The sequence below is a fragment of the Carettochelys insculpta genome, chromosome 19 (assembly GCF_033958435.1).
Source record: "Carettochelys insculpta isolate YL-2023 chromosome 19, ASM3395843v1, whole genome shotgun sequence".
NCBI classification, from domain to species: Eukaryota; Metazoa; Chordata; order Testudines; family Carettochelyidae; genus Carettochelys; species Carettochelys insculpta.
This window is the reverse complement of record NC_134155.1, coordinates 14,867,063-14,894,220: the sequence shown is the minus strand read 5'-3', so window position 1 is coordinate 14,894,220 and position 27,158 is coordinate 14,867,063. Positions and strand designations below refer to the sequence as shown.

Below are 27,158 nucleotides of genomic sequence, written 5' to 3'. Positions count from 1 at the left end.
CTGTACTTCCTTCCTGATAACTCCTGACTGCTCTGGGTCTTTTGGGAATTTCAGTGTATTTGATTTTTAAGATGAAAAAAATTGATGCTTCAACTGCCACCTTCCCCTCCCCATAAACAGCAGACAAAATGCAGCTAATGGGTGGCAATCTAGCACTTTTCTTTATAACTTTTGTTGATTTTTTTTCTTTTTGAGAAAATTGAGATAAATAGGTCTTCTAGCCTAATAGATGCAGCAAAAATTTTGAATAAATAATTTGTAGAAAAAAAGTAAAAGTTGCTGTGAGAGATCAATATGATACATAAAAAAATCTGTAGATAATGCTGCAGTTTTATGCATAGAATGTGTTGGCAAATCTAGCAGCCTCAGGGAGGGAAAGACCCAGTTCTCGAAGATCAAGAATGCTGTTGATTATAAAACTTCCTTTGTGGCTTTAAATGGCCTACAACGTAGTGACATCAGACTGCATGAGAGGAGAGAGACTATATCTACCTTTATGGAGCTTTATCGGCGATACTTCTGCTAAAGAGAAGTTACTCACCTGTAGTAAAGATGGTTCTTCGAGATGTGTCCCCGTGGGTGCTCCACAATAGGTGTCGGGCCCGCCTGGCGCCGCAGATCGGAATTCTTCTAGCAGTTTCTATTGCATCGCGTATGCGCTGACGCGCGCCGCTCCCTTGCGCGCCCCCGGCCATGTGCACGATCCGGTCCCCGCCAGTTCCTTGACCAACCGCCTCGGATGCTCCTGAAAAACACCAGACAGAGATTCCGAAGCAGGGAGGATGGGCGGATGGTGGAGCACCCACGGGGACACATCTTGAAGAACCATTGTTACTACAGGTGAGTAACATCTCTTTCTTCTTCGAGTGGTCCCCGTGTGTGCTCCACAATAGGTGACCACCCAGCAGTAACCCAAATAAGGAGGTGGGTAATCGATTCATGTGCAGCTTGCCCCCGAGAGGACTGCTGTCGACAGACGGGTATCCTCCTCGAATACCCGATGTAGGGCATAATGCTTGGCGAAGGTGTCGTAGGATGACCAGGTCGCCGCTCTACAGATGTCTTTTAACGCGATGCCCTTGAAGAAGGCTGTTGACGCCGCCACCGCCCTGGTGGAGCGAGCCCTAGGCGGGGCCAGCAAAGGGGTCTTTCGAAGCTCGTAGCACATTTTTATACAGGACACGATGTGCTTTGAAATTCTCTGTGAAGAGAGGCCTTCCCCTTTTGACCTGGGAGCGAGAGACACTAGAAGCCTGTCCGTTTTCCAGAAGGACTTAGTTCTGTCTATGTAGAAGGCCAACGCCCTTCTCACGTCTAGATGTAGGCGTGCCTCCTTGCTGGAGCTGTGAGGCTTCGGGTAAAACGATGGTAAAACTATTGGTTCATTAAGATGGAACTCCGAAGAAACTTTTGGAACGAAGGCTGGGTGTAACCGTAGGGTTACCGCCTCCTCTGAGGATACTGTGCAGGGTGGCGTTGCCATCACTGCTGCGAGCTGACGTAATCGCAAGGAGGAAGGTTGTTTTCATCGTAAGGAGTCAGAGGGGTACCATGGCTAATGTTTCGAAGGGTGGTCCCGATAGCGTGCTGAGCACCAAGTCCAAACTCCACGACGGCGGAAGCAGTTTTCGAGGGGGGTAAAGGTTTACCAGCCCCTTCAAGAACCTTGTGACGATAGGGTGGGCGAATACAGTGGGCTCTTCCTCTGTATGCCGAAAAGCTGATATAGCAGCGAGGTGGACCTTTAGCGAGGATAGAGAAAGCCCATCTCGTCTGAGGTCCAATAGGTATTCTAGTATTACAGTTATAGGAACGTCAAGGGGAGCTAACTGCTTGGCGGAACACCAGACTGTAAATTGAGTCCATTTCTGTTTATAAGTCTTCCTGGTGGAGGTCCTTTGGCTCCACTCCAGGACTTGTTGTACTCCCTCCATACACATGCTCTCTAAGGCGCTGAGCTATGGATTAACCATGCTTGTAGGCGCAGACCCTGCGGGTGTGGGTGCACTATGGACCCCTGAGCCTGCGTGAGTAAGTCCGGCGCCACCGGTAGGGGAAGTGGTGGATGACCCGACATGCGCAGAAGCAAGGGAAACCATTGTTGACGGTCCCAAGTTGGGACTATGAGTATCATGCGAGCTCTCTACCTTCTGGCTTTCTGCAGAACCTTGTGGATGAGCGTTGTGGGGGGAAAACGCGTAAAGTAGAGGGCCCTTCCATGAAATCATGAATGCGTCCCCCAGGGACCCCCGCCCTATTCCCGCTCTGGAGCAGTACTGGGGACACTTCTTGTTGTACTGGGTGGCAAACAAATCAAGTTGGGGAAACCCCCATGTACGAAATATGCGCTGTAGCAGCAGGTCGGAGCGGATCTGCCATTCGTGCGTCAGTGCAAAACGCCTGCTCAGCTGATCTGCCTTCACGTTGCGAGTGCCCGGCAAGTACAAGGCTTTCAACGTTATATTGCTGGCGATGCACCAGTTCCACAATCGGACTGCTTCCGCACATAACGCACGGGATCGTGCCCCTCCTTGTCGATTGATGTAGAACATAGTGGAGGTATTGTTGGTATTGATCCAGACTACTTTGCCATGCAGGTAATCTCGAAAATGTCTGCACGCATTGAACACTGCTCTGAGCTCCAGTATGTTCCGCAGGGGACCATAGCCCTTGCGTCACCTTGCTGCCAATGTGCGCTCCCCATCCTATGTGGGAGGCGTCGGTAGTAAGAAAGATGGAAATTTGTGGTTGGTGAAAAGGCACACCCACGAGCAGATTCTTGGGATTTTCCCACCACGCTAGGGATCTGCGTACCTCCGTCGTGGGTGACACTACCTTGTGGACAGTGTGGGATGCCGGTTTGTAAACACTCGCCAGCCAATGCTACAGGCTTCGCATATGTAACCTGGCATTCTGTACCACAAACGTCGCTGCCGCCATGTGCCCCAACAGCTGCAGGCACGTTAGGACCAGCACCGTGGGGCTGTACGTCATGACTTGCACCAGTGAGTTGATGGCGCAGAAGCGGGCGTCGGGCAGGTATACTCTTGCTGTGATAGAGTTTATGCGTGCCCGTATGAACTCTATATCTTGTGTGGGTTTGGTCTTTGACTTTGCGAGGTTGATAACTAGGCCCAGCAAAGTAAACGTGTCTGCGGTGACGCGTATCATGCGTAAGACCTCTGCCTTTGAGGCCCCTTTCAGCAGACAGTCATCCAGATATGGGATAATAAACACCCCCTGTTTGTGCACGTAGGCTGATACCACTGCCAGAGTTTTGGTAAAGACTCTGGGAGCCGAGGATAGGCCGAATGGAAGAACCCCGTACTGGAAATGTTCCCTGCCGACCGTGAAGCGGAAGAAGCGTCTGTGTGCCGGGTGGATTGTTATATGAAAGTAAGCATCTCGTAAATCGAGGGCTGCAAACCAATCTCCATCGTCCAGTGCCGTAAGTATGGAGGCAACTGTGATCATCCAAAAGCGTTGCTTGCGCAAGTAACGGTTGAGGCCCCGTAGATCCAAGATCGGCCTCCAGCCTCCTGTTTTCTTCTCTGTTAGGAAGTAGCGTGAATAAAAACCTTTCCCCTGGAATTGCTCCAGCACTCTTTCCACCGCCCCTATGAACATAAGGTGATCCACCTCCCGCTTGAGCCTCGCCTCGTGGGCAGTGTCCCTGAGATGAGACCTGGTGGGAGGCTTCGTCGGTGGAAGTGACTGGAAAGGGATCGTGTAACCCATGGCTATAATCTCTAGCACCCATTTGTCTGTGGTGATCTTTTGCCATTGGGAGTGGAACGGTTTGAGGTGATGATGGAACATGAGATGAGAGTGGCATTGAGCGATGGTGTTGATAACGCAGCCCCCGACATACCCGTCAAACTTGTTGTCTCTAGGCCTGCCCCGAGGGTGTACAGCTTTGTTGAGAATGTCGCCTGGGAGTCCTGTACTGCTGCTGCTGTTGATGGTGCCCTTGGTCGTAGCCTCGCTGATATTGAGCACGCTGTGGTTGGTAAGCATAGCATCTTTGCTGAGGATAAAATTTCTTCTTCTTGTCTGGGGGAGTATAAATACCCAAGGTTCTAAGTGTGGCCCTCGAGTCTTTGCTGGAGTGGAGGACCGAGTTGGTTGAGTCCGCAAACAGCTTTTATCTATCAAAGGGAAGATCCACGATCTTCGCCTGCAGGTGCCTGGGGATACCAGACGTCTGGAGCCAGGATTCCCTACGCATTACCACTGCTGCAGCTGTTGAACATGCCGCTGTGTCCGCCACGTCCAGGGCAATCTGGACTCCCGTCCACGACGCTGCATAGCCCTCTTGAACAATAACCTTTAACACCGGCTTCTTGTCTTCCGGGAGTGAATCCATGAGGGGAGTAAGTCTGGAGTAATTGTCAAAGTTGTGGTTTGATAGATGTGCTGCATAATTTGCCATTCTCAATAATAGGGTAGAGGAGGAATATACCTTCCTGCCAAACAGCTCTAGCTTCTTAGCATCTTTATCCGACCCCCCTGATTTGTACTGAGACGCCTTCGACCTCTGCTGGGACGATTCGACCACCAAAGAATTGGGTTGCGGGTGACTAAAGAGGAACTCCATGCCCTTGGCTGGGACGAAGTACTTCTTATCCGCTCTCTTGTTCGTAGGCGGAATAGAGGCCGGGGTCTGCCATATGTTAGTGGCTGACTCCATAATGGCTTCGTCCAGCAGGATAGCGATTTTAGATGAAACCGGGGCTCTAAATTTTTCAGGAGTTTATGATGCTTCTCCTGCACCTCTGCTATTTGAATGTCCTGCGTGAAAGCTACTCTTTTGAACAGCTCCTGGAATTGTTTAAGGTCATCCAGGCGGGGAGACATCCCCGGGGGCCATGGCCTCATCTGGGGAGGATGAGGAGGAACCACTGGGGTAAACCTCCCTCAAATCCTCTGGCTCCCGAGGTCGATGATATACTTGCTCCCTGGAGGATTGTGAAGGAAAGTCTCGGGATTCTGGACCTAACTCCCCCTGAGACAACTGCGTTCCCGTCCCAAAGCGAGAGTGTACATGGGGGTATTGAGGAGAAGCAGGGGAGGACCTGCCCCTGGATCTAGACCTGCGGTGTCTGTGTTCAGCATGATGAGGACGACCATAGCAGCATGGGCAAGGGCCCGGTGATGGAGACCTGGACCACGATCGGGGAGTGTACCCATGATGTCTGGGAGAGCGGGACCTTCGCGACGACATAGGTAGTGGTGAAGCTGGTTTGTGATAGTACTCAAGGGGATCTCTGCCCAGAAATGGTGAAGGTCCCCCAAGCCACGGTGAAATTGGTTGGAGGAACGGAGAGGGAGGTCCTAGATAAGCCGGTGGAGTTACAGCCCGTTGGTGTGGCATGTGTGTCTCGGGGGGGCCTAGGTGAGAAGGGCAGCGCGGCCCTGCCTGGAGATGGACTGAGGTGCCGAGTTTTTGCTTTTGCCTTGCCCCTCTCCATGCCGGGGATCTCAGCCCCATTGTCGGTGCTGCGCGGGTAGCTTCCTCCGGCACCGGTAGGCTCCGTGCTGGGTTCCCCTGCACTGTCGGCGCCGCCAATTCCGGCGCTTGCCTCGCTGGCGCTCGCAGTGCCTTGCGTGCTGTCTGTTGTGTAATCGGAGGCTCAGCCTCTGCCACGTGCACTGCTGCGCTGCCGCTTTCATGAGCTCACGGCTGGGGGCTCTGCATTCCGCTCGTCCTGCCCGCTGGGCCCACCGGCAAGAATTGAGCCGGGGAGAGTTTCCTCCTCTTCTGCACCAAGGGGGTCAAGGAGGCTGCCTTCCTTTTATGCAACCCAGAGGGCCCTTCTGTGTGAGGCTTCTCCAGCGGTTCCGGCTGGAGAGCCTTATCAAACAAGATCATTTTGAGACTCATCTCTCTCTCTTTCCTGGCCCTGGCTGTAAGCTTAGCACAGTGGGAACACTTCCGGGTAACGTGTGACTCTCCCAGGCAGTGAATGTATTCACTATGCCCATCAGAGGCCGGCATAGCTTCACGACATGACTCACACTTCTTAAACCCCGAGGAGGCCATCACGGTGAGTCTTTACTGTTAACAGGGTACTTAGCCACTAATCAGTGCTTTCTAATCCAAAATAACAATCACCGGCCTGCGGGGCAGCGGACGGCTTAACTAGCCTTCTTGTCCGCCCCTCTCTCCTGCGTTCCTCTTCCTTCTGCTAGCTAATATTCTCTCTCTCTTTTTTTTTTTTTTTTTTTTTGATAGTGACAAAACAAACTACACGTAAAAACAACTCTCTTATCTGTCTCTGGCTTTAGCCTGAGCGGATTCCGTCTGCAGCCGATGGCGGTTGAGAAGGAACTGGCAGGGACCGGATCGCGCACATGGCCGGGGGTGCGCAAGGGAGCGGCGCGCATCAGCGCATGCGTGATCCAATAGAAACTGCCAGAAGAATTCCGATCTGCGGCGCTGGGCGAGCCCGACACCTATTGTGGAGCACCCACGGGGACCACTCGAAGAAGAATCTAAACTATGCGAGCTCAGATTTAAGCATGGATGATTTTCTATGCTTTACAAAATCCTCAAAATAGGAACACATCTTAACTGTATCGTCTAGACTATTTTATTTGCCAAACAAAGGCAGACACTTAAATAGTGCATTTCCCACTTCTCAGTACATCTTGACTTACGTATCTGCTGTAAAGTTTACAATAATTTTTTAGTGTCAACAAAACCACCAAAATGCAAGGTCCAGTCTCTTTGCAAATATGTTAAAATAGCTAGAAAGCCACTTCACCTTTGAAGCCTCTAGTTCTTTTATCTTTTCTTCAGCTTCTGTTAGTTTCTCCTTTAAAAGTGCGATCTCTTTCTCCATAGGCATCACAACTGAACGAAGCTTCTCAGCATCCTCTTGGGCCTGAAATCAGTTAGTAATGTGTTAATACAATAAATTAGTTGGCAATAACGAGACTTTTTCCACCAGAGAAATGAACAAAATCAATATGCCAAAAAATGAAACCACACTTTTGCTTATAATACATGTTACATTACTATATATTTAGTTAGTCTCAAGTGTTCTCTTGGAGAATATGAAATGTGTCCCTTTTCTTGAAAGCAAAGAAATTGTAGCTTTATGGATAACTTTTGCCAAACATCTGCTTTTACAGGACATAGTTAGTACATCCTGCCCCCTCCTAACAGGACTATCATGAACTTTATAATGTGTACATACAAGTTACTTTGTATTTTAAAACCATGGCCTTTTCACGAAGATGATGCTAGGCACAAGAGAGAGGGAAATGGGCAGAGACAATCCAATTGCAAAGTTACTGACTCTTGTTTGCATACTCTTGAAATTCAAAAGAGCCAGGTAATCACTGAGTGATCTCTATCCTGTCATCTGTTACCAGCCTTTGACAAACCTGTGGAAGGGAGTGCCACAGGATGACTGCGTGAAGAACTTCCTATTGTTTGTTTTAAACTTGCTACCTATTCATTTCATTTGTTGACCCCTAATTCTTATGCTATGGCAACAAGTAAATAACTTTTCCTTATTTGCTTTTTCCATACGTATCATGATTTTATAGGCCTCTATCTTATCCATCCTGTTTTTGGTGGGATGTTCCTGTATTTGGATTGCCAAAAAGGCATCTTTACTTATTTTAGAAAAGAGACTAATTGTCCTGTATTTTCCACCAGCAGCTGTGCAGGTGCTGGCCAGAGAGGAAGGAGCCTGCAGGTTAGCCTATTTTCCCATTCCCCAGGGCTCGGGGAAGGGGCTGGGGGGAGCATGGGCGGTTGCCCCGTCCCTGCCGCTTCTCTGGGGCTCAAAGAAGGCAGGTGGGAAGCATCGTGGTTGCCCTGTCCCTGCTGCTTCCTCGGGGCTCCCAGGAGCGCTGGCAGTTGCCACAGCCTGGGGCTCAGGGAGGACAGGCGGCTGCCACCTCCTTACTGAACCCACAAGGCTTGGAGGAGCTGGGAGAAAAGACTCCCCTCTCCCCATATCTCCCTGTCCTGTATTTGGGACAGAAAGATATGGTTGCCTACCCCTTAGTTTCCTCTTTTCTAAGCTGAAAAATCCCACTCTTTTTAATGTCTCTTCACATGGCACCCATTCCAAACCCCACAGATGGATATACAGGCAATACGATATTCTTTGTCTTAGTCGCTATCCCTTTTTTTAAATAATTTCTAATGTCGTTTGCTTGTTTGACTGCTGCTGAACACTGAGTGGATGTTTTCAGAGAACTATCCACAATGACTCCAAGTTTTCTCCCTTGAGTTAGTCCCCAGCTTTTTGTATGTATAATTGGGATTATATTTTCCAATGTATATTACTTTGCATTTATCAACATTGAAATTCATTTGCCGTTTTGTTACCCAATCACCTTGTTTTGCGAGATCCTTTTGAAGCTCTTCACAGTCCCTCTTGTTCTTACCTTGAGCAGTTTGGTATCATCTTCAAATTTTGCAACCTCACTGTTTACCCTTTTCTCCAAATCATTTATAAATATGCTGAATAGGGTTGGTCCCAGTATGGAACCCTTGGGGCACATAACTAGTTACCCCTCTCCATTCTGAAAACTGACTATTTATTCCTACCCTTTGTTTCCTATCATTTAACCAGTTACCAGTCCGTGAAAAGACCTTCAACTCTTATCCCTCGTCGACCCCCTCAAAGAACTCTAGCAGATTAGTAAGACACAATTTGCCTTTACAGAAACCATACTGACTTTTTCCCCAACAAATTATGCTTAACTATGCATCTGACAATTACCTGTCATCAGAGACAAATGCAGAAATGCAGCATAACTATTTCATGGGCTTTGACAGGCTAGTCTTAAATTTTAAGGATTATTGTTATCAGTGTTACCATACTATGTAATCAAAACTGTATAATCAAAGCTGTCAAAATATGGCTTTTTTCCAAAGTTAGTGCTGGAAAAAATAAACTGGATGAAAGAATGATAAGATTCATATGAGAAAGCAGGAGGAATAAAGGAAAAAGAGAGCCTGGTTAAAAATATAAGAATTAAAATGCGGCAATGGCGTACGTATTCAAATTCAGAAAATGTGTAGGTTGGAAGCCTGCTTTGATGTCCCAACACCTAATGTACCCTGACATTCTTTCAGTGTGTACCAGAACTTTTTCAAGTTACAAAGTGACAGTGACTGTTCCAACAAAATCTGAAGCAATTATTTAAAAGAATTCTTCAGATTCAACAATTAATACATAACAATACGGAGCTATTGTTTAGGCTACAAAAAAGGAAAACATCTTGCTTTTAGATTTCTCTACAAGGATTGGAGGAATGGACCATCATTTTTTCCCTAGCTTCTATTGGAGGAGATTCGCAATGATAAATGAGAACTGCAATTCAAAAGAAAAGACTCAAAGAGAACATTTCATATAGCAATGGATGCTACCAGCCAAGGCAGTTGCTATACTAGATACACACAATTTCTCTCTCTCACATACACAATCTTCACATCTCTCTCTCTGTCTCTTTCACACACACCCCATCTTGTAGTGAATCTAACTGAAGCTGCAAGTTTTTCAGATTTTGTTCACCCACTAGCACTCACCAGATTCGTGTTTTCTGGTCAATTTGCTGACAAACACTTGTTTTGAACACAACTGCCAGTTATGAAGATATCTAAAGAAATATCCTAATTGTTTTAAAATATATTTTGGCATGTTCTCACTTGAAAGGAGATTTCAATTTCTTCATGCTTCGCTAATTTCTAATGCACTTTGCCACTGCCATTTATGCCTGTCTAAACAGACTAAAAACAAAAACAAACAAAAATCTGTAAGAATGGGAAATGGCCTCCACATAGCATGGTAAACCCACTGCCTAATAGGATGAACTGATAATGTAGGTAGTCTCTGTTAACAGTTGGACAAAAAAACCCAAAATTGCTTTGCTGAACATCTCTCTCCATTGTAATGTTCAGTGGATCTAAAACTTGCAGAGCTGCTGTTTGCAGCCTGTACTAAGAGACAATCCCAAATTTTTCAGGACTTTAATAAAACTTCTCCAAAATTCTCTTTTCCAAATACTACTAGCATCTCCAACAGTTCTTCTCTGGGTATTTTAAATTTCACGTGGCTGAGTAATGAATACAAGTAAAGGACAAATTTAATCTCTGTTGCTGTGCCTGGTGTGTTCAATGGAACACCAAGGGTGGTGAGTGAAGGCAAAACTGGACTGTCCAGCAGCAACCAAGAGGAAACATGGAAAGTGATATGTAAATTTCAGTGGAACTCATTTAGGGAATAGATTCTTCCCTATTTCTGTGATTAGACTTAAGCACTTAGACTCAGAATTAAGGTGTGCATAAGAAACATATAATGGCATAATTGTGCATTCTGGGATTGTCTACCTTGCCTGATCATTGATCTCCTTTTCAATCTCACCTGTGTAACTACTATAAACTGAGGCAAAGCAACAGTTCAAGGTCCTGCCCAATTCTTATTAGAAACATTGTACCTAACCAGTGGAAGAAGTTTGCTTTCAGGGTCTATGTTCTGTTATTCAGTATTCATTGGACACCACAAGAAAGAATGCTCTGTAAGGGTTGTGCAAGTACAAGTTGGAGGTCAGAAGGGACCAACAGGTCATTCAGTTTCACCAAGCTATCTGTGCTTAGCCCAGTAATGTGTGTATTCAGTTTTCCCTTGGTAGTTTATTAAAAGTTTGTGCCTAATTTCTAACATGAATTTGTCTGGCTTTGGCTTTCAACCATTGGTTTTTATTATGCTTTTCTCCGCTAGACTGAAGAATTCATTAGTACCCGGTATTTTTATCCCACCTCTGAAAAAAAAAAAAAAAAGGTACTTGTATACTGTAATAAAGCTGCCACTTGAGCTTCATTTTGATAAACTAAATAGATTGAGCTCTTTAAGTCTCCTTTACCCAGCATTTTTTTCCAGCCCTTGAATCATTTTTGGGGTTCTTTTCTACACCATCACAAATGTTTAAACATCTTTGTAAAAATGTTGATATGAGAACTGGATACAGTATCCCAATATTGGTCTCATCAGTGTCACAGACAGAGGTGTATGCCACAGCATTGCACTGGATCTCAGATTCTGTTCCTATGACACATAATTTCTTTCCACAGGCACTGCTTTCCAGGGTATAGTCCACCATTCTCTCTAGGCAAGGCCTACATTCCTTGCTCCTGATGAATAACTTACATGTGGCTGTGTAAAACACGTTTTATTTGAATGAGTCTTGCTTACTAAGTGATCCATGTTGTTCTGTATTACCGTTCTAACCACATCATTATCATTCCACCAATCTTCACCATCATTTATTTATTCATCAGTCATGATTTTACACTGATTTCCATAACACTGATTAAATGCTGGGCCTAGTGCTGATTTTATACTTAATATAAAATAAAGCTGATACAGGAATCAATTCATAAAAAAATTAAGGATGGAATAATTAGTACCAATGAACTTGGTTGGAATGGTCCTATGTTTGACCACAACCAATATAACCAGGCTGCGCACATAGACAACCACAAATTTACAGTTTGGCAATGGATTCAACTTTCTCTCTCATACTGAGGCCCAAACTAGAGTCACCTCATTATGGTGTAATTTGTGTTAGAAAAGCACACTTTTGAGAAACTTTGTGTTTTATTATTAACTGTATCAGACCTCCAGCACATCTCCAAAAGTGAAGTCCCCTGTACTACCACATTTTTTCCCTTCCACACATTACAGATGAATTCTGAAGGAATAACTCATCTTGTCTGCCATCTAGATTTGGTGGTCTATAACAGATTATAAACCCAGCATTATCCCCTACTGGGTTTTATTAATCAGTACACTGATCCTTATGTATTCAAAGTTCCATGGTTCTGAGTTATTAATAGAATGACCATATCTCCCCCCACCCAAACATGGGACACGGGGAATGACCTCCATCCCAGCCAAAACAGGATGGATGGTCACCCTATCTGGAGTTCCGGGAACAGGGCTGCTGCCCCGCCAGTGAAACTCCTGGCTTCCCCGAGCTGTGGGTGGCAGCCCATGCCGCCGCGTAGGTCCAGCTCCTGGCTGCCCCAGCTGGGGGAAGCCAGGTGGCTCTGGCTCCAACCCTACTGCAGCCACGGTTCACCACCCCCGCTCAAACCCACTGCGGCTGCAGCTCTAGCCCTCAACCCCCAGCCCCAACTCTGACTCCGGCATCACCATTCCAACCCCCTCACTCGCCCCGGCTCAACCTCCACAGCCCAGCTCAACACCCCACGGCTCCGCTTCAAGCCCGCTCGACCCCAGCAGCCCCACTCCAACTTCGCCCCACCCTGGCTCCCGCACCAACCTCTGCAGCCCAGCTCAACCCCCCACAGCTCCAGCTCCAATCCCCGCCACCCAGGCCCTGGATCCAACCCCATGGAAGTCCTGGTTCACTCCCTCCTACTATTGGCTCCTGCTCCAACTCCTGTGACCCCAGCTCAGCTCCAGCCCCCGCTGGGGGAAGCCAGGCAGCAGCTGAGCCACTGCATGGTCTGGCTCCCAGCTCCCAGTTCCCCCAGGTGAGGGAAGCCAGTGAACCCTGTGAAATACAGGGCAACTACTCCCTTTTGCAAAATAAATCGGGACACCAGAATGGCACCCGAAATATGAGGCTATCCCACCAAAACGAGCCAGATGGTCACCTTAGTTATTAATGATTCTAAAACAGGCAATGGTCTCTTTAATATAGAGTACCAAGCTCCTGCACTCTCTAATTATCTACTCTATCATTCCTACTTGCATTATAAACAGGTGATCCTGACCAAGTCCCAAAAATGTCGGATCTGCTGCACAAAGATACACACACACCAGAATTGGAGCAACCACAGAGGCACACTTTTCGAAGAATCCTCATTACTGCATAAGCTGAGTAACTTCCTCTTTTAACATTCTAATCATGCAAATTGTCTCAGCAGATTTCAACAGTATCAGTTACATCAAAACGTTTAAGGAACATTTTTGAATTACCACGCTTGTCACTCAGACTCTTAGTGCTGGTATATAAAGCAATTGAAAATATTCTTTTCTCCACATTTTGGTCACACCATTTCAATACACTCACTGAGTTTTAAATCACACCAACTGTGTTTCAGATTGTGAATAAGCAATGTGAGTCAGCAATCTTAGGCTATGTCTAGATTAAAGTGTTTTGTCAACAAAACCCATAGAGCACCCAGATTGCCAAGTGCATTCTGTCGACAGTCAGTGGACAGACCACAGTGCTTTTGTCACCAGCTGAACCCCACTCTCCATGAGGAAGAATGCTGCTGTCAACAGAAATCTGTCTACAAATCTCCAGTCTGGATGATCCGGGGGTGGGGGGGTGGGGCCTTCTGTCGACAGAAAAGGCCTCTGGGACGCCACGTAAACCTGTCGGCTGTGGTTCCATGTAGCCATTTTGCCAACAGAGTGGCCAGGCAGTCTAATTACTGTTGACAGAGCAGATTGCTCTTTTAATCTGCCCTGTGGTCTGTACACAATCTGCCAACAGAAGTCTTCTTGCAAGATATCTTCCAAAAAACTTCTGCTGACAAATCCCTGTAGTTTAGACATTGCCTTAGGGGAAAGACCCTGTGGTAAAATACCCCACTCACTTAAATGGTCACAAGAACTCATCCCAGTTTTTTTATTTTTAATAAAAATCTATTTAAAGAGAAGGAAAATAAAAAAGGATCCAAATTTCTGACAGTCTGAATTATTTCTAATATTTTTCCCCCCCTCCTAAAAAGTTTTCCGACCAATATCACATTCTTTTGTTTTAAAGTGAAAAGTTTGAAAGGCTTCACATAAACAAAAGGGAACAGGAAAAATGTATCTGTGCTTACCTGAAAATTTCCTTTGAAGTAACAATGTCCATAGATCCATTACAATTAATGCTTAAACACATTTGCAGTCTGGGGCGGAATGAGACCTGTCAGTTAGTGGTAGCAGGGAATGCTCCTCTTTCTTAGCTGAGAACTTCCACACCAAGATAACTCATATCCATGTTCCTGAATTACAGATTGTGTTAGCTGTACTTTTAAGTGGTAGGGAAAAAAATATTTTCCTCTGCTGCAAAGCATGGTAAATGCTACTCCTTGTACGGTATTGTCAATTTTCATGCCTATTCTGGGTGACTGTTTATTTGCAAAGTGAGCTGGATCTGTGGATCTTGTTACTTCGATAGTAAGGAACATTTTCAGGTTAGCGCAGATTTTACTCATTCTTCTTTGTGCTAACATTCTCACATCCATTGCAAGAGGTTTTGGAGCAGTGTGTCCAACCATGGAAGCACAATTATCTTTTAAATATGGACATCCAAAAGGAAGTTGAGTATCTTCTCCTTCTTTTCCGAAGCACAAAGAAATGAAGCTCTCTACCAAAAGATAGGAAGTGGCATTGGCTATATTTAGATAATTAATAGGCAGAAAATGGTTAATGAATGGCTATATAAAATCTCTCAATATGAGAGACATGACTATTTTTCCATGAGATTTTCAAAGCTCCTAAGGACTGGTTATCCATATTTCATCCAAGAATGTCTTGAATTTATGAGAGGAATGAAAGCTTACCTGTCTTAGTTCAAAGTAAATTGCAGGGTCTTGTTAGAGTTCATAACTTCAGATTAAAACAAAAAGCTTAACTGATTGGAGATAGACACTAGGAGGTCTGTTCTAGTGCATAGGAAGCAAAACAAACATGATCTGGCTAGCACTGTAAGGAGCAGAATGAAGTTCCTGTTCTAGATGAGCTCAGTAGTGATCTTCTCATGTGGCACACTGCCCTATGACTTCACTCTTCTCCTGAAGATGGGGGAGATCCAGAACCAGATCTTTCCAATTATGCCTGGCTCCCATCTTGCTCAGGAAGGGGGTCAAGGCAAGTCCACCCAGACTGGGCTAGGTAGGAAGCTGCACCTTGCTCACAGAGCCAGCCAATCTCTCAAATGAGACACAAGAGCAAGACAGGAAGAACTGCAGGACACAGACCTTTGCTCTTGCCTGTAGCTGTTCTCAGACTAACTCTCTCCCTGAATCCTGTAGGAGCACGAGCTGCTGCAAACACCTGGACACAGTCACACTATCAAGCCAAGTTATTAATCTAAATTTTAAAATACACTTTACATTTTAAAATAAAGTTTCCTCGCTACAGAAAGCCTAAAAGTAATTACACACAAAGTCTAATGCATAAACGATACAAAACTTACAAGTACTCAATAAAATTTTCAGTTAGAGTAATTTTAGGTGTTATCCACTGTTAAGCCAAACAGCAACTTAGTCAAGACAGCAACTATGAAAGATTAGAGAAATATTATTTTCAGAACCTCTGAGGTTAAAATGAGGTTAAATATGCATGCTAGAAGATTGATTGTGCAAATAACTTGGTATTAGGATATATACTTTCAGTGTGCTAATTCTATGTTTTCACCAGCTACCCTCTTCCCTTTGAAGAAAAGAAAATTACCATGCAGCCACCAAGAATAGTTAACATGTACATGCTTACAGTACATTTCATGGATTTATTTGTTTTAAATTACTGTTATACCCAAATTAAGCAGCAAGATTCAACTGTGATAAAACCCAAATGACTACTAAACAATTTAAATTCTGGCTGCTTACAAAAGTGCTTTTACCCCTTCACTGTCCATTTCATATCTCCAACCATTATAGTGCAAGCTGGACAATATGGCACTTACATTTTGAACGTCTTTGTTTTTGTTTCACCCTTTAATATTATGACTTATTCGTACACTGGGGGGTGGGTCTACCTAAAATCCTGAAAGGATTTTTCCTTTTTGCTTGGTTGGTTGGAAAATGTAAATAATCTGTTTTTGAAGGATGAGGAGGGTCTACTTTCCAGGGAAATCTGAAGGATTTATTAATTTCATAATGCTGAAAAGACTAGGCTTTTCATTTACAAAGGCATATACCCTGAGATTGGAATTTATGAACTCAGTGGATGAACACATCCTACTCCAATTCTTCTACAAGATGGAAGATAAAGTGCTATTTTGCAACTGAAGTACTTTACACGTAAATTATCAACTAGCCAAGCAAAAGCCATAAAGGAGATTAGGGTGTTATTCTGGGGGGTTATAGGCCTTGTGTTGGCAGCTGTATGAAAGTTCAATTCTTTCATTCACATGCGACTCATTCATTCATTCTTTGCTGGTCAGCCTTTTCCCTCTTTGCTCCTAAAAGGAGTCCCTTTCACCTTATTTTTTGTTTAAGCATTTTCAATAAAAAATGTGAAACTTCCATGATGATGAGAAGTTTTCTTTTGTTAGAAAAAAGCTCATGCCGTAAATGCGCAGCTGAAAAACCCTGCCTAAATTATGTTATTGGGCCAGAATACAAGCTTCTACTTTTCTAAAAAATGCAAGTTTCCTCTTCTTTTGGTTCATCTAAGCTTGGAGATCTTGTTAAAAGGTTCCCCAAAGTATTCATAGTTTCAATTTTAGGATAATTGCTTGTTTTTGTTTTTGTTTTGTTTTTACAAAGCCAAGTTTACAAATGCTTCAGTGTTCACGTATTAACCTAGGAGCTATGGATAGGAACTGGCTGGTAGTGAGGCAATTTTCTAATTTAGGTTAGTTGCTGTGCAACGACCAGTCTAGCCAGCGATGTCGAACACCATCAATACAAAGCACAAATGTAGCAGAGAGAAAAGTTTTTTGTGCTATGAATGGTTTGTTGGACTCTTCTTTTTATTTAAAAGGGAATTTTGTTGGGAACATTGTTATTCCCTGGCAATTTGTTAATTTACTTGTGCAACTTGTGGAACTGAACTTTTTCAACTGCAAGCTTTTCAGGGCAGAGTCTGTCCCCTTCTCTTTGTACAGAGCTTAGCATACTGGCATCCCACTTCTGCTTGGGGACTTGTGCACTACCATAGTAAGTCTACAATACTAAATAAGCTATTAACCACATCTTTAGCTCAACAGCATTCAAAGCAATAAAACAAGATAACCAGCTGTCCAGGCCTTCACTAGTTTCTATTTTTTTTTTTTTGAATGACAGGCAGCTAAACAGGGTAGATCTGTCAGCCTACATTTATTAGTTCCTTATTGAAATAACAAGAATTCCTGTTGCCCTTTAAAGATTAACAGTTTTATTTATTATGTAATGAGCTTTCATGGACAAGTGGGTTTTGCCCACAAACCCACATTACCTAATAAATAAAATTGTTAATCTTTAAGGTGCTACAGGACTCCTTAGTGGTTTGTTTGCTTTTTTGTGAGGCTACGGATCAACACTGCTACCTCTCTGAGAATAATTCCTTCCCAAATTTTATGAAAGATTATGAAAACACTAGACTCATTTAAGAGTCAGATGGGCTTCCTTCTAAAGGGATTGTTTAAGCTGCAATCTTCATTTACTTGATAAAAGCTCAGGGTTCTTAATCTAACAAATACCAATACCTGACACCTTAAATTTACAAAGCGTTTTTAACAGAATTTAGGCAAATCAAGATGTTTATATACTCAGGACCTATTACTCAAAATTTTTTTTTCCACATTTAAGGCTATGTTTATAACTATAGAAAGAAAAAAAAAATCAAGTTCTCCAAAACCAATGAGATTCCAATGACTATCATGGCCATTTATTAGGCTTCAGAAAGTTTCAAGGCTCAAAATCCACTGTATTATTTACAATATCACTCTTTCAACCTAATATATCAGCAATTGGGCAAAAACTCCCTTTTTCCTCATCTCTGCTTGGTTTAAACATAAAACTGCTGTCAATGGAGGAAAAACATTATAAGCTGACACTCTCAGATATGTAAAGTAAGGAGTATATTATATATATATATATATATATATATATATATATATATATATATATATATATATATAGGAAGTTCGTTGTGTCCAACAATGACATCTTGAGCTTGCACAGGCTCATTGGTTGTGGACTCATGTGGCTGAGGAGTCCAAGCTTTGAACAGCAGGGGCGTTCACAGTGGAGGGGCAAGGGAATTATCCTGGCTCTGTTGGTGCAGCTGCTGCTGCTGCTTTCTTCCTCTCACGAGCATCAATGAGGCGTACGCGTCGCTGCTCTTCACAGTTGTCATACGCGTGTCGTACGAGAACATGCCAGCCTGTTCAGTCTTTTGCATGCTGCTCTAGCTGATCTGGTTTAAACCAGCATGAGCAATGTTGACCTTCATGCAGTCTTTATACCTCTTGTGAGGCCTGCCTTGATTCCTTTTGCCCTGGGAGAGTTCACCCTAGAGGAGTTGCTTAGGGATTCTTGACTCCTCCATTTGTGTGACGTGCCCTGTCCAGTGAAGCTGGGCTTTCAGAATCATGGCTTCGATGATCATGGTTCCTGTTCTGTCCAAACTTCCAAGTTCGTAACTCTCTCCTGCCATCGAATGTGCAGTATTGACCTCAGGTTGCATGTGTGGAAGCGCTCCAGCAGTTTTATATATTTTCTGTACAAGGTCCAGGTTTCACAGCCATACAGGAGACTGGTCAGGACTACAGCCTTGTATGCTTTCAGGTTAGTGGACTGTCGGATATTGTGCTGATTCAACACTCGCATTCTCAGACGTCCTAGTGCCCAGCTGGCCTGGCAGATTCTGGCATTGATTTGTTTGTCAAGGGAGCCATCATTGGCTATCACACTGCCAAGGCACTTGAACTCCTCGACTGTTTTTAACTCTGTTCCTTCAATAAAGATTCAAGTGGGGAGAACAGATCCTCCAGCAGGTTGAAATGGTACCTCAGTCTTTCCTTGACTGATGGTCACATCAAAGAGGTGAATGGCATCAGCAAACTTGCTGGTGAGCTGGAGATCACAGTTCTTGCATGCCATAAGTGTACAGTCATCAGCAAAAAGGGCTTCAAGGATGAGCCTCTCAAGTATCATGGTTTTAGCATTCAGACGACGAAGGTCGAAAAGTGACCCATCAAGTCTGTATTTTATGTAGACTCCATGGTCCAGGTCCCTAACTGCGTGGCTGAGGACGCACGTGAAAAAGAGGTTGAATAACAGTGGGGCAAGCACACAACCTTGCTTCACACCATTGGATATCTCAAATGGATCTGAGGACTCGCCATTTGAAAGAACAAAGCCAGTCATGTCATCGTGGAACAGGTGTATGAGGTTAACGAATCTTCTTGGGCAGCCAAGTTTTGACAGGATAATCCACAGGGCTTTTCTGTTGATGGCGTCAAATGCCTTGGTCAGGTCTATAAAGATAGCGTACAGATGCAAGTTCTGTTCTATGCACTTTTCCTGAACCCGATGAACAGCAAAGATCATGTCAATGGTGCTGTGGCCTGGGTGAAAACCACACTGTGCCTCTCGTAGGTTCTCCTCTGAGATGCTGGTGATCAGATGGTTGAGGATGACTCGAGCCAAGATCTTCCCAACAGTACAGAGAAGGGAGATGCCCCGGTAATTTCCACAGTCAGCTTTGTTGCCCTTGTTCTTGAAGAGCGAGATGATTGTGGAGAAATGGTCTGAGGTAAACAGGATGAAGTTTAATAAGGACAAATGCAAAGTGCTCCACTTGGGAAGGAACAATCAGTTTCACACATACAGAATGGGGAGAGACTGTCTAGGAACAACGACAGCAGAAAGGGATCTAGGGATTATAGTGGACCACAAGCTAAATATGAGTCAACAGTGTGGTGCTGTTGCAAAAAAAGCAAACATGATTCTGGGATGCATTAACAGGTGTGTTGTGAACAAGACATAAGAAGTCATTCTTCCGCTTTACTCTGCGCTGGTTAGGCCTCAGCTGGAGTATTGTGTCCAGTTCTGGACACCACAATTCAAAAAAGATGTGGAGAAACTAGAGAGGGTCCAGAAAAGAGCGACAAGGATGACTAAAGGTCTAGAGAATGGGACCTATGAAAAAAGGTTGAAAGAATTGGGCTTGTTTAGTTTGGAAAAGAGAAGATTGAGGGGAGACATGATTGCGGTTTTCAGGTATCTAAAAGGGAGTCATAAGGAGGAAGGAGACAACTTGTTCTTCTTGGCCTCTGAGGATAGAGCAAGAGGCAACGGGCTTAAACTGCAGCAAAGGAGGTTTAGGTTGGACATTAGGAAAAAAAGTTCCTAACTGTCAGGGTGGTCAAACAGTGGAATAAATTGCCAAGGGAGGTTGTGAAATCTCCATTGCTGGAGATATTTAAGAATAGGTTAGACAGACATCTATCAGGGATGGTTTAGATAATATTTGGTCCTGCCATTGGGGCAGGGGGCTGGACTCAATGGCCTCTCAAGGTCCCTTCCAGTCCTAGTGTTCTATGATTCTACGATCCTTAAAATCTTTGGGTATGTCGTCTTCTTCCCAGATGCTGATCAAGATGTGTGAAAGGCTTCAAGTGACACTGGTTCTGCGGCTTGGAAAATTTCAGCAGGGATACTGTCCATTCCAAGGGTTTTGCCAGAGCTGGTCTGGCTGATTGCCTTTTTGACTTCATCCATTCTAGGGGGCAGGTCAAGACTGTCTATTGTGGGTTTCTGAGGGATCTGGTATAGGGCCACAGGGTTGACAATGGAGGGTCTGTTGAGAAGATTGCTGAAGTGCTCTCTCCATCTATTGTTAATGCTGTTCTCCTTCAGAAGGGTCATGCCATCTGCAGACAGGAGACGTACAGTACTTGGCTTTGAAGGTCCATATATAGCTTTGATAGCACTGAAGAACATCTTGGAGTTCTTGGTGTCAGCATAGTATTGAACTTCATCAGCTTTACTCTCCCACCACTCATCTTGCATTTTGCGAAGGGCTGTTTGAGCCTGGCTCTGAAGGTGTTTGAAACGATCATGTCTGGAGATTGAGGACTGATCATTTTGCCATAGCAGAAATGCGTTCTGTTTTTCCTCTAAGATCTTCATGATGGCTTCGTCATTTTCATCAAACCAGTCTTGGTGAACTTTCTTTTTCAGTCCTAATGTTAACTTGGCTGACTCCGTCACCAGGGTTTTGAACTGGTCCCACTTTCGTGTTGGGTCTCTGGTCAGAGGTCCATGGGACATCAGCACTTTGACAAGGCAGGCTGCAAATTTCTTACTATGACCTGTATGTTGCAACTTCCTGATGTTGAAGGACAGTCTGACAACCTTGAGCTTCTTGCAGTGCAGTGTTGTGATGTGCAGCATAAGGACTGATCTGATGAGTCTATGATCAGTCCAGCACTCAGCTCCCGACATGGCCCTTGTGATCTTAACATCTTGAATGTCCTGCCTGCAACTGATGATATAGTCAATCAGGTGCCACTGTTTTGATCTCGGGTGAATCCATGTGGTCATGTATTTATCGGCTTGCCTGAGGAGTGTTGGTAATCGTCAGGTTGTTTTCTGAACACAAGCTCAGCAGAGGGCAGCCACTGGCATTCATGTTTCCAACACCATGATGCCCCAGCATCCCTTTCCAGGTCCAACAGTCCTTGCTGACCCTGGTGTTGAAGTCATGCAACAGGAGAAACTTGTTACTAGGAGGAGTTGCTTTCACAAGATGGTTAAGGTCCTCACAGAAACCTTCCTTTGCTTCTTCACTGCTAGTCAGTGTGGGGGTGTAAGCAACTGATGACTGTAACGTGGCGAGAGGTGTTGGCGGGGGGGGAGAAGCTTGATCAGACACTCACTGATGCAAGTTGGTAGGTCAGGAAGCTGGTGCAGAAGTGATGTCTTGATGGCAAGTCCCACTCCGTGGATTCTGTCTTCATTTTCTGGCCTGCCTTTCCAGAAAAAGGTGTAACCTCCTTTTGGTTTGCATGTGGATCCTTCCTCTGCCAGTCTGGTCTCGCTCAGGGCGGCTATGTCAATGTTATAATATGCCAGTTCTCTTGCTATGAGGGCCGTTCTTCTCTCAGGCCTCATAGCATTCTCCCTGTCCAAGAGGGTGTGAACTTTCCATGCTGCAAATATCATCTCTCTTTTCACTGTTTTTTGACCGCTGTGAGGGTAAAACTGCCAGCTGTGGCATGCTGGCCATTTTGGTTGGGACAAGCAATTTTTGACACACCTTTTCTAGTCCCCTCCCTCATTTTGAGTGTGAGCAGTGCTGTTCCTAAAAAGGCCTGCTCAGTCGCCTGGAATGCTGCCAAACACCTCTGTTGTCCTGGGGTCAGAGTCGAGCAACCAAAGTCCACAGGCCACCTACATGCAAGTTTGGAGCTATGACTCCCAATGGTCACCTCCACCTGTCGCTTCACCCTTCCGACATCGCCGTAGGACTTTGAGGTAGACAGAAGTGATGAGACTGTGCAAAGAACCCGTGCAGGAGAATTTTTAAAGTGGAAAAGCCGTTGCACCGAGGCAGTTCCACTCTCTCGACCTCAGAAGCCTGGCTCCAGTGGTACAAAAAGTCGTCACGGCTGGGACTTCCTATGCTGCAGTGGATGGCCATGCCATCTTTGCTACCTTGTCATGCACTTCCCTCTCCACAGAGCGTTGCAGAACCGCCTTCCTGGTTGTTGGATCTTTCTGTTGATCTCATCCGCCCAGTCAGCCGGGGTCAACTTTGCCTGCTGGGATAGGCAATTCCCTCTCTCACCACAGGTTTCAGACTTGCTGGCTACCCTCACCTGGTTTAGCCTGCCTGTCGAAGCGGTTTATCAGGGTGTGGCCGCTGCATGCTACAGCTTCTTGGAGCCACAGGTGAGAGCTGGGTATCAGGGTGGGGACCAAAGGTGCACGAACTGTCCCAAAGAGACACGACAAGTCCCCACACCAGAGGTACTACCCCTCCCTAGACACCCCATACGCTCCAAACCGATGTCAGGAATCCAGTGCTCCTCCCAAAACCAATGAGATTCCAATGACTATCATGGCCAATTATTAGGCTTCAGAAAGTTTCAGGGCTCAAAATCTACTGTATTATTTACAATATCCCTCTTTCAACCTAATATATTAGCAATTGGGCAAAAATTCCCTTTTTTCCTCATCTCCGCTTGGTTTAAACATAAAACTGCTGTCAACAGAGGAAAACCATTATAAGCTGACACTCTCAGATATGTACAGTAAGACTAAAATGCTTCTATTACACAAGGCAATACTATATTAAGCAAGATTAACATATCTTTTAAAGATTAGATTAAAGTCTGGTACCTTTGGAGCCAGGACAGTCAGGTCACTCCCAGCAGAGGTTTAAATACAGTAAAACCCTAATTTATGTGATTTCAATTTACGCTTTACTTGGATTAAATAGAGTCAAAAAGTGGAGTTGACCCTGGGGGAAGCCAGGGACCAGCCACGCCACCACAACAGTCTGCCCCCGGGTTTGTCCAGCTGGAGAAGCCAGGGACCAGCCGTGCAGTTGCACTGGTCTGCCCCTGGGCTCAGGAAAGCCAGGGAACAGCTGCGCCACCACGCAAGTCCGCCCCCCCAGTCTGTCCCTCGCCACTCACAGGAGCTGTGAAACAGGTGATCAGTTTCCTGGCTCCAGTGAGTGGCAGGGAACTGGGAACCAGGCAGCAGCTCCCTTCCCAGCTCCCCTCCACTTTCACTGACCAACACTGCTGTGAAAGTCAGTTTCCTGGCTCCCGCAAGTGGCAGGCAGCCAGAGGGAAACTGACTAGTGCTGCTGTTTCTGGCTCTGGGCTCCCTGCCACTCATGGGAGCAGGGAGCCAGGCACGGCCAGGACAGGGGACCTATCCCAACTTACATGTCAGTTGTGTTCCTAAGCAAATTCATGTAAGTTGGGGGTTTACTGTAATATATTTGAAGATTCCAAGTAACTGATACATGAAAAACGCTAAATATTTATTATCTGCAACTATGCATTTGAAAAAAATGAAACACTTCCTAATTTAGTTATCTAACTACTAGTTTTTGTGTAGATTCCCATGTATTCCAAGGCAAGAGCTTCACAAGTTCTTAAAATTCCCCAAACAAAATTCCAGTAGTCCTAGTTACAAGGTCAGAGTTTTGCAGTTCCTTGCAAGATTTGAGAATACAGTAAACCCTCAAGATACGCTCGATCAAGTTGTGCATGTCTCGGGTTAATGCGACTGCTGCCCCAACAGGAGCAGGAAACCACGCCTGTCAGGGGTGGCAGCCGTAAGTCAGGATGCTGTCCCTGAGGGTAGTGGAAAAATATCACTCCTGTCAGGGGAGCAGCCTGACTCTTGCTGCCTTGACAAGAGCGGCTTCCTGCTCCTGTCAGGGGCAGCAGCTGCGAGCCAGGCTGCCATCTATGATGGGGGCAGAAAACCACTCCTGGCAGGGATGGCAGCCTGACTCATGGCTGCTGCCCCAGACAGGAAACCTCTCTTGTTGGGGGCAACAGACACAAGTCATGGTTTCTCGGTCTCTGGAGAGGCAGGGAGCTGAGAACCAGGCAGCAGCCTGGCTCCTGGATCCCCCTCAGCTTGCAGAGCCAGGAAACTGAGTGGGGCAGCAGCCCTGGTTAGTCTCCTGGCTCCAAGAAGCAGAGGGGAGCTGGGAGCCAGGCTGCCCCTGGTTTCCGGCTCCCCTCCACTGGCTGGAGCCAAGAAACTGAACAAGGCTGCTGCCCTGCTCAGTTTCCCTTCTCTGCAAGTGGAGGGAAGCTAGGAGCAAGGCTGCTGCCCGATTCCCAGCTCCCCACCACTTGCAGGACGGGTTCCACTAGCAGCAGGCAGGGAGACAGGAACCAGTCTGCTCCCTGATTCCCAGCTCTCTGCCACTCTGGCAGCCAGGAAAATGACCAGTCCTGCTGGATAGGTCAGTTTCCTGGCTCCTGCAAACCCAGGGGAGCTGGGAATCAGGCTGCAGCATGGTTCCTGTCTCCCCTCTACTAACACAAAAATTTGAGTTAAACGGGGAGATTGCAGAAACAAAATGCAGCCCCTGCGTAACTCAAGGGTTTACTGTAAATAGGAATTCTTTGCACGTACAACCACAGGATCAGGTTTTATTGACTTCGGTGGAACAAATAAGTAAGGGTTTGCAGGACTAGGCCTTACTGCTCTTTCTAAAGTACATCTTACGTCCCCTGAAAGAATACAAACACACACTTTCATTAACAGAGATCTACCACTTCACTTTACATTTAGAGATTGATGTCAGCATACCTTTTTCATTTCATTTTCCAGATTTTCCTCTTCTTGACCTTCAGATAGCCGCCTTCTCAATTCTGCTATTTCCCTTTCAACATTTTCCCGGTATTGGCCCCACTGAGCTCGCTCTTGTTCCAGCCTGTGATGAAACTGGAGCTCATAGTCACGAACAGTTTCTATAAAACAATGTCACATAAACCTTCAGTGTTAAGTTACCGTGTAAGACTACAAATTATATGCAGTTCACATATAGACTCACATTCGAAATTTAATAGTAACAGAGAGTAAGCCGTGCTAGTCTATACACTATCAAAACAAAAAGCAGTCAAGTAGCACTTTAAAGACTAGCAAAATGGTTTATTAGGTGAGCTTTCGTGGGACAGACCCACTTCTTCACACCATAGGCAGACCAGAACAGACTCAATATTTAAGACACAGAGAACCAAAAACAGTAAGCAAGGAGGACAAATCAGAAAAAGATAATCAAGGTGAGCAAATCAGAGTGGAGGGGTGGGGGGGAAGGTCAAGAATTAGACTGAGCCAAGTATGCAGACAAGCCCCTATAGTGACTCAGAAAGTTCCCATCACGATTTAAACCATGTGTTAACGTGCTGAATTTGAATATAAAAGTCAGCTCGTCCACTTCTCTTTCCAAAACAGTGCGATAATTCCTCTTAAGTAACACACATACCTTTAGGGCATTGACAGAATGCCCCATTCCATTAAAATGTTGACTAACTGGTTTGTGGATCTGGACTGTTTTGATGTCTGTTTTGTGCCCGTTGACCCTTTGTCTAACAGAGTGCTACTTGACTGCTTTTTGATTCGAAATTTAGAATGTTTGTACATACCTTCCTGTTTTTTTTGTAGAATCCATTCAGTTCTATGTGCCATTACAGATTATATCTTTTTCATTTCTTGCCTTCTCCCCGTCCCCCTTGGATCTGCATTATAGACACAATCCTTCCTGCTGAGTACTATTGGAAACTCCACTTACAGAACTAGTCAATTCTTCTTCTTAATTGGCCAACAGCAGCTCTCGGGAACGAGTCAAATCATTCCCTTCCCCTCCAGGGCCTGAGCACATTGCCTTTGCAGTACTGCAACCCCATAAAAAGCAGGGAGGTCCAGAAGTAAGCTGTGTCTTCTACATGTATTTTGAGATATGTCACATTACAGACCTGACCTTGTTCTTGGAAATGGTTATATGGACATGCAAATATAATTTAGCACCATTTCTGAATCTTTGTAGATCATTCAGGATTGTGAGAAACATGTAAAAAGCTGAAGAATTTTTACCACTATTTTCTCCCCCCCTAAAATTAGTATAGAATTTAGGATTTTATTTTTTTAATGAAACAAGTAAACTGTACATATTTTTAAAAAAATTACTAGTCTGAGGGAAAAAAGTCAAACAATGATCTAAAAATATCATCACATAAAGAAACTTTTTACAAGATATAACTATTTTAAGGGCCTCTACAGTGGCCAAAGGAAATCCAAGACCATGACATTTAGGCTATATGCTTCTATAAATTGTGCTGAAAACCTGTTGTATCTTTTAGTTGATCACACCAAACAAAGAGCTGACCACAAGTTCAGTAAACCTCTCCAATCTGAAACTCTCTCATCCAGCAACATCCCTCTTGAGGCATGATTTTTGTTAGCTGGATGACTATTTATTATGGATGTGGCCAAATTTCCTCTGGTCCCATAGTCTGTTTACAGCCACCAGTCCTGGCTCCCAGTGTTCTGTTATTTAGCTCTAATTTACCCCTAGGTATCTTCAAAGAGTCCAGTAATCAGCAGAAGTGTTAGTAATTTGCTAGACAATATTGACCTCCCATGGTCCAGCAAATTGTCTCGTTCAGCACTAGTCAGGTCCCAAGGGTGCTGGACTAGAGAGGTTCAACCTTTATCTAGTCAAGAAAGTTACCAGTAAACTAACAGATGCAGAGAACTAAAATTTAGTCTATATTACCACCATTAGTTTAAATAGCTTCCTAAATTCAAGACAAGAGTCATGTTGCTCAAATATCCCACTTATTTTTTGATTTATAAATTCTGCCCTTAGCAATCTACACACTATGCAAATTACCAAAATCCCCTTTAAAAACAACAAAAACAAACATCCACTTGCCCCAAAACACAGAAAAGACTAAAACCTCTCAGG

General features: G+C 44.9%; 1 protein-coding gene across 1 annotated transcript in view; it reads right to left on the bottom strand.

Moving 5' to 3' along the window:
• The window catches only part of RABEP1 (rabaptin, RAB GTPase binding effector protein 1), a 101,954-nt gene that overhangs the window by 39,454 nt on the left and 35,342 nt on the right, over positions 1 to 27,158 (bottom strand). The window contains exons 4-5 of the mRNA XM_075014039.1: positions 25,001 to 25,161; positions 6,768 to 6,887 (exon numbers count right to left, since the gene is read on the bottom strand). Of these exons, the coding sequence (XP_074870140.1) occupies positions 6,768 to 6,887; positions 25,001 to 25,161 (281 nt within the window). The remainder of the gene's footprint in view (positions 1 to 6,767; positions 6,888 to 25,000; positions 25,162 to 27,158) is intronic.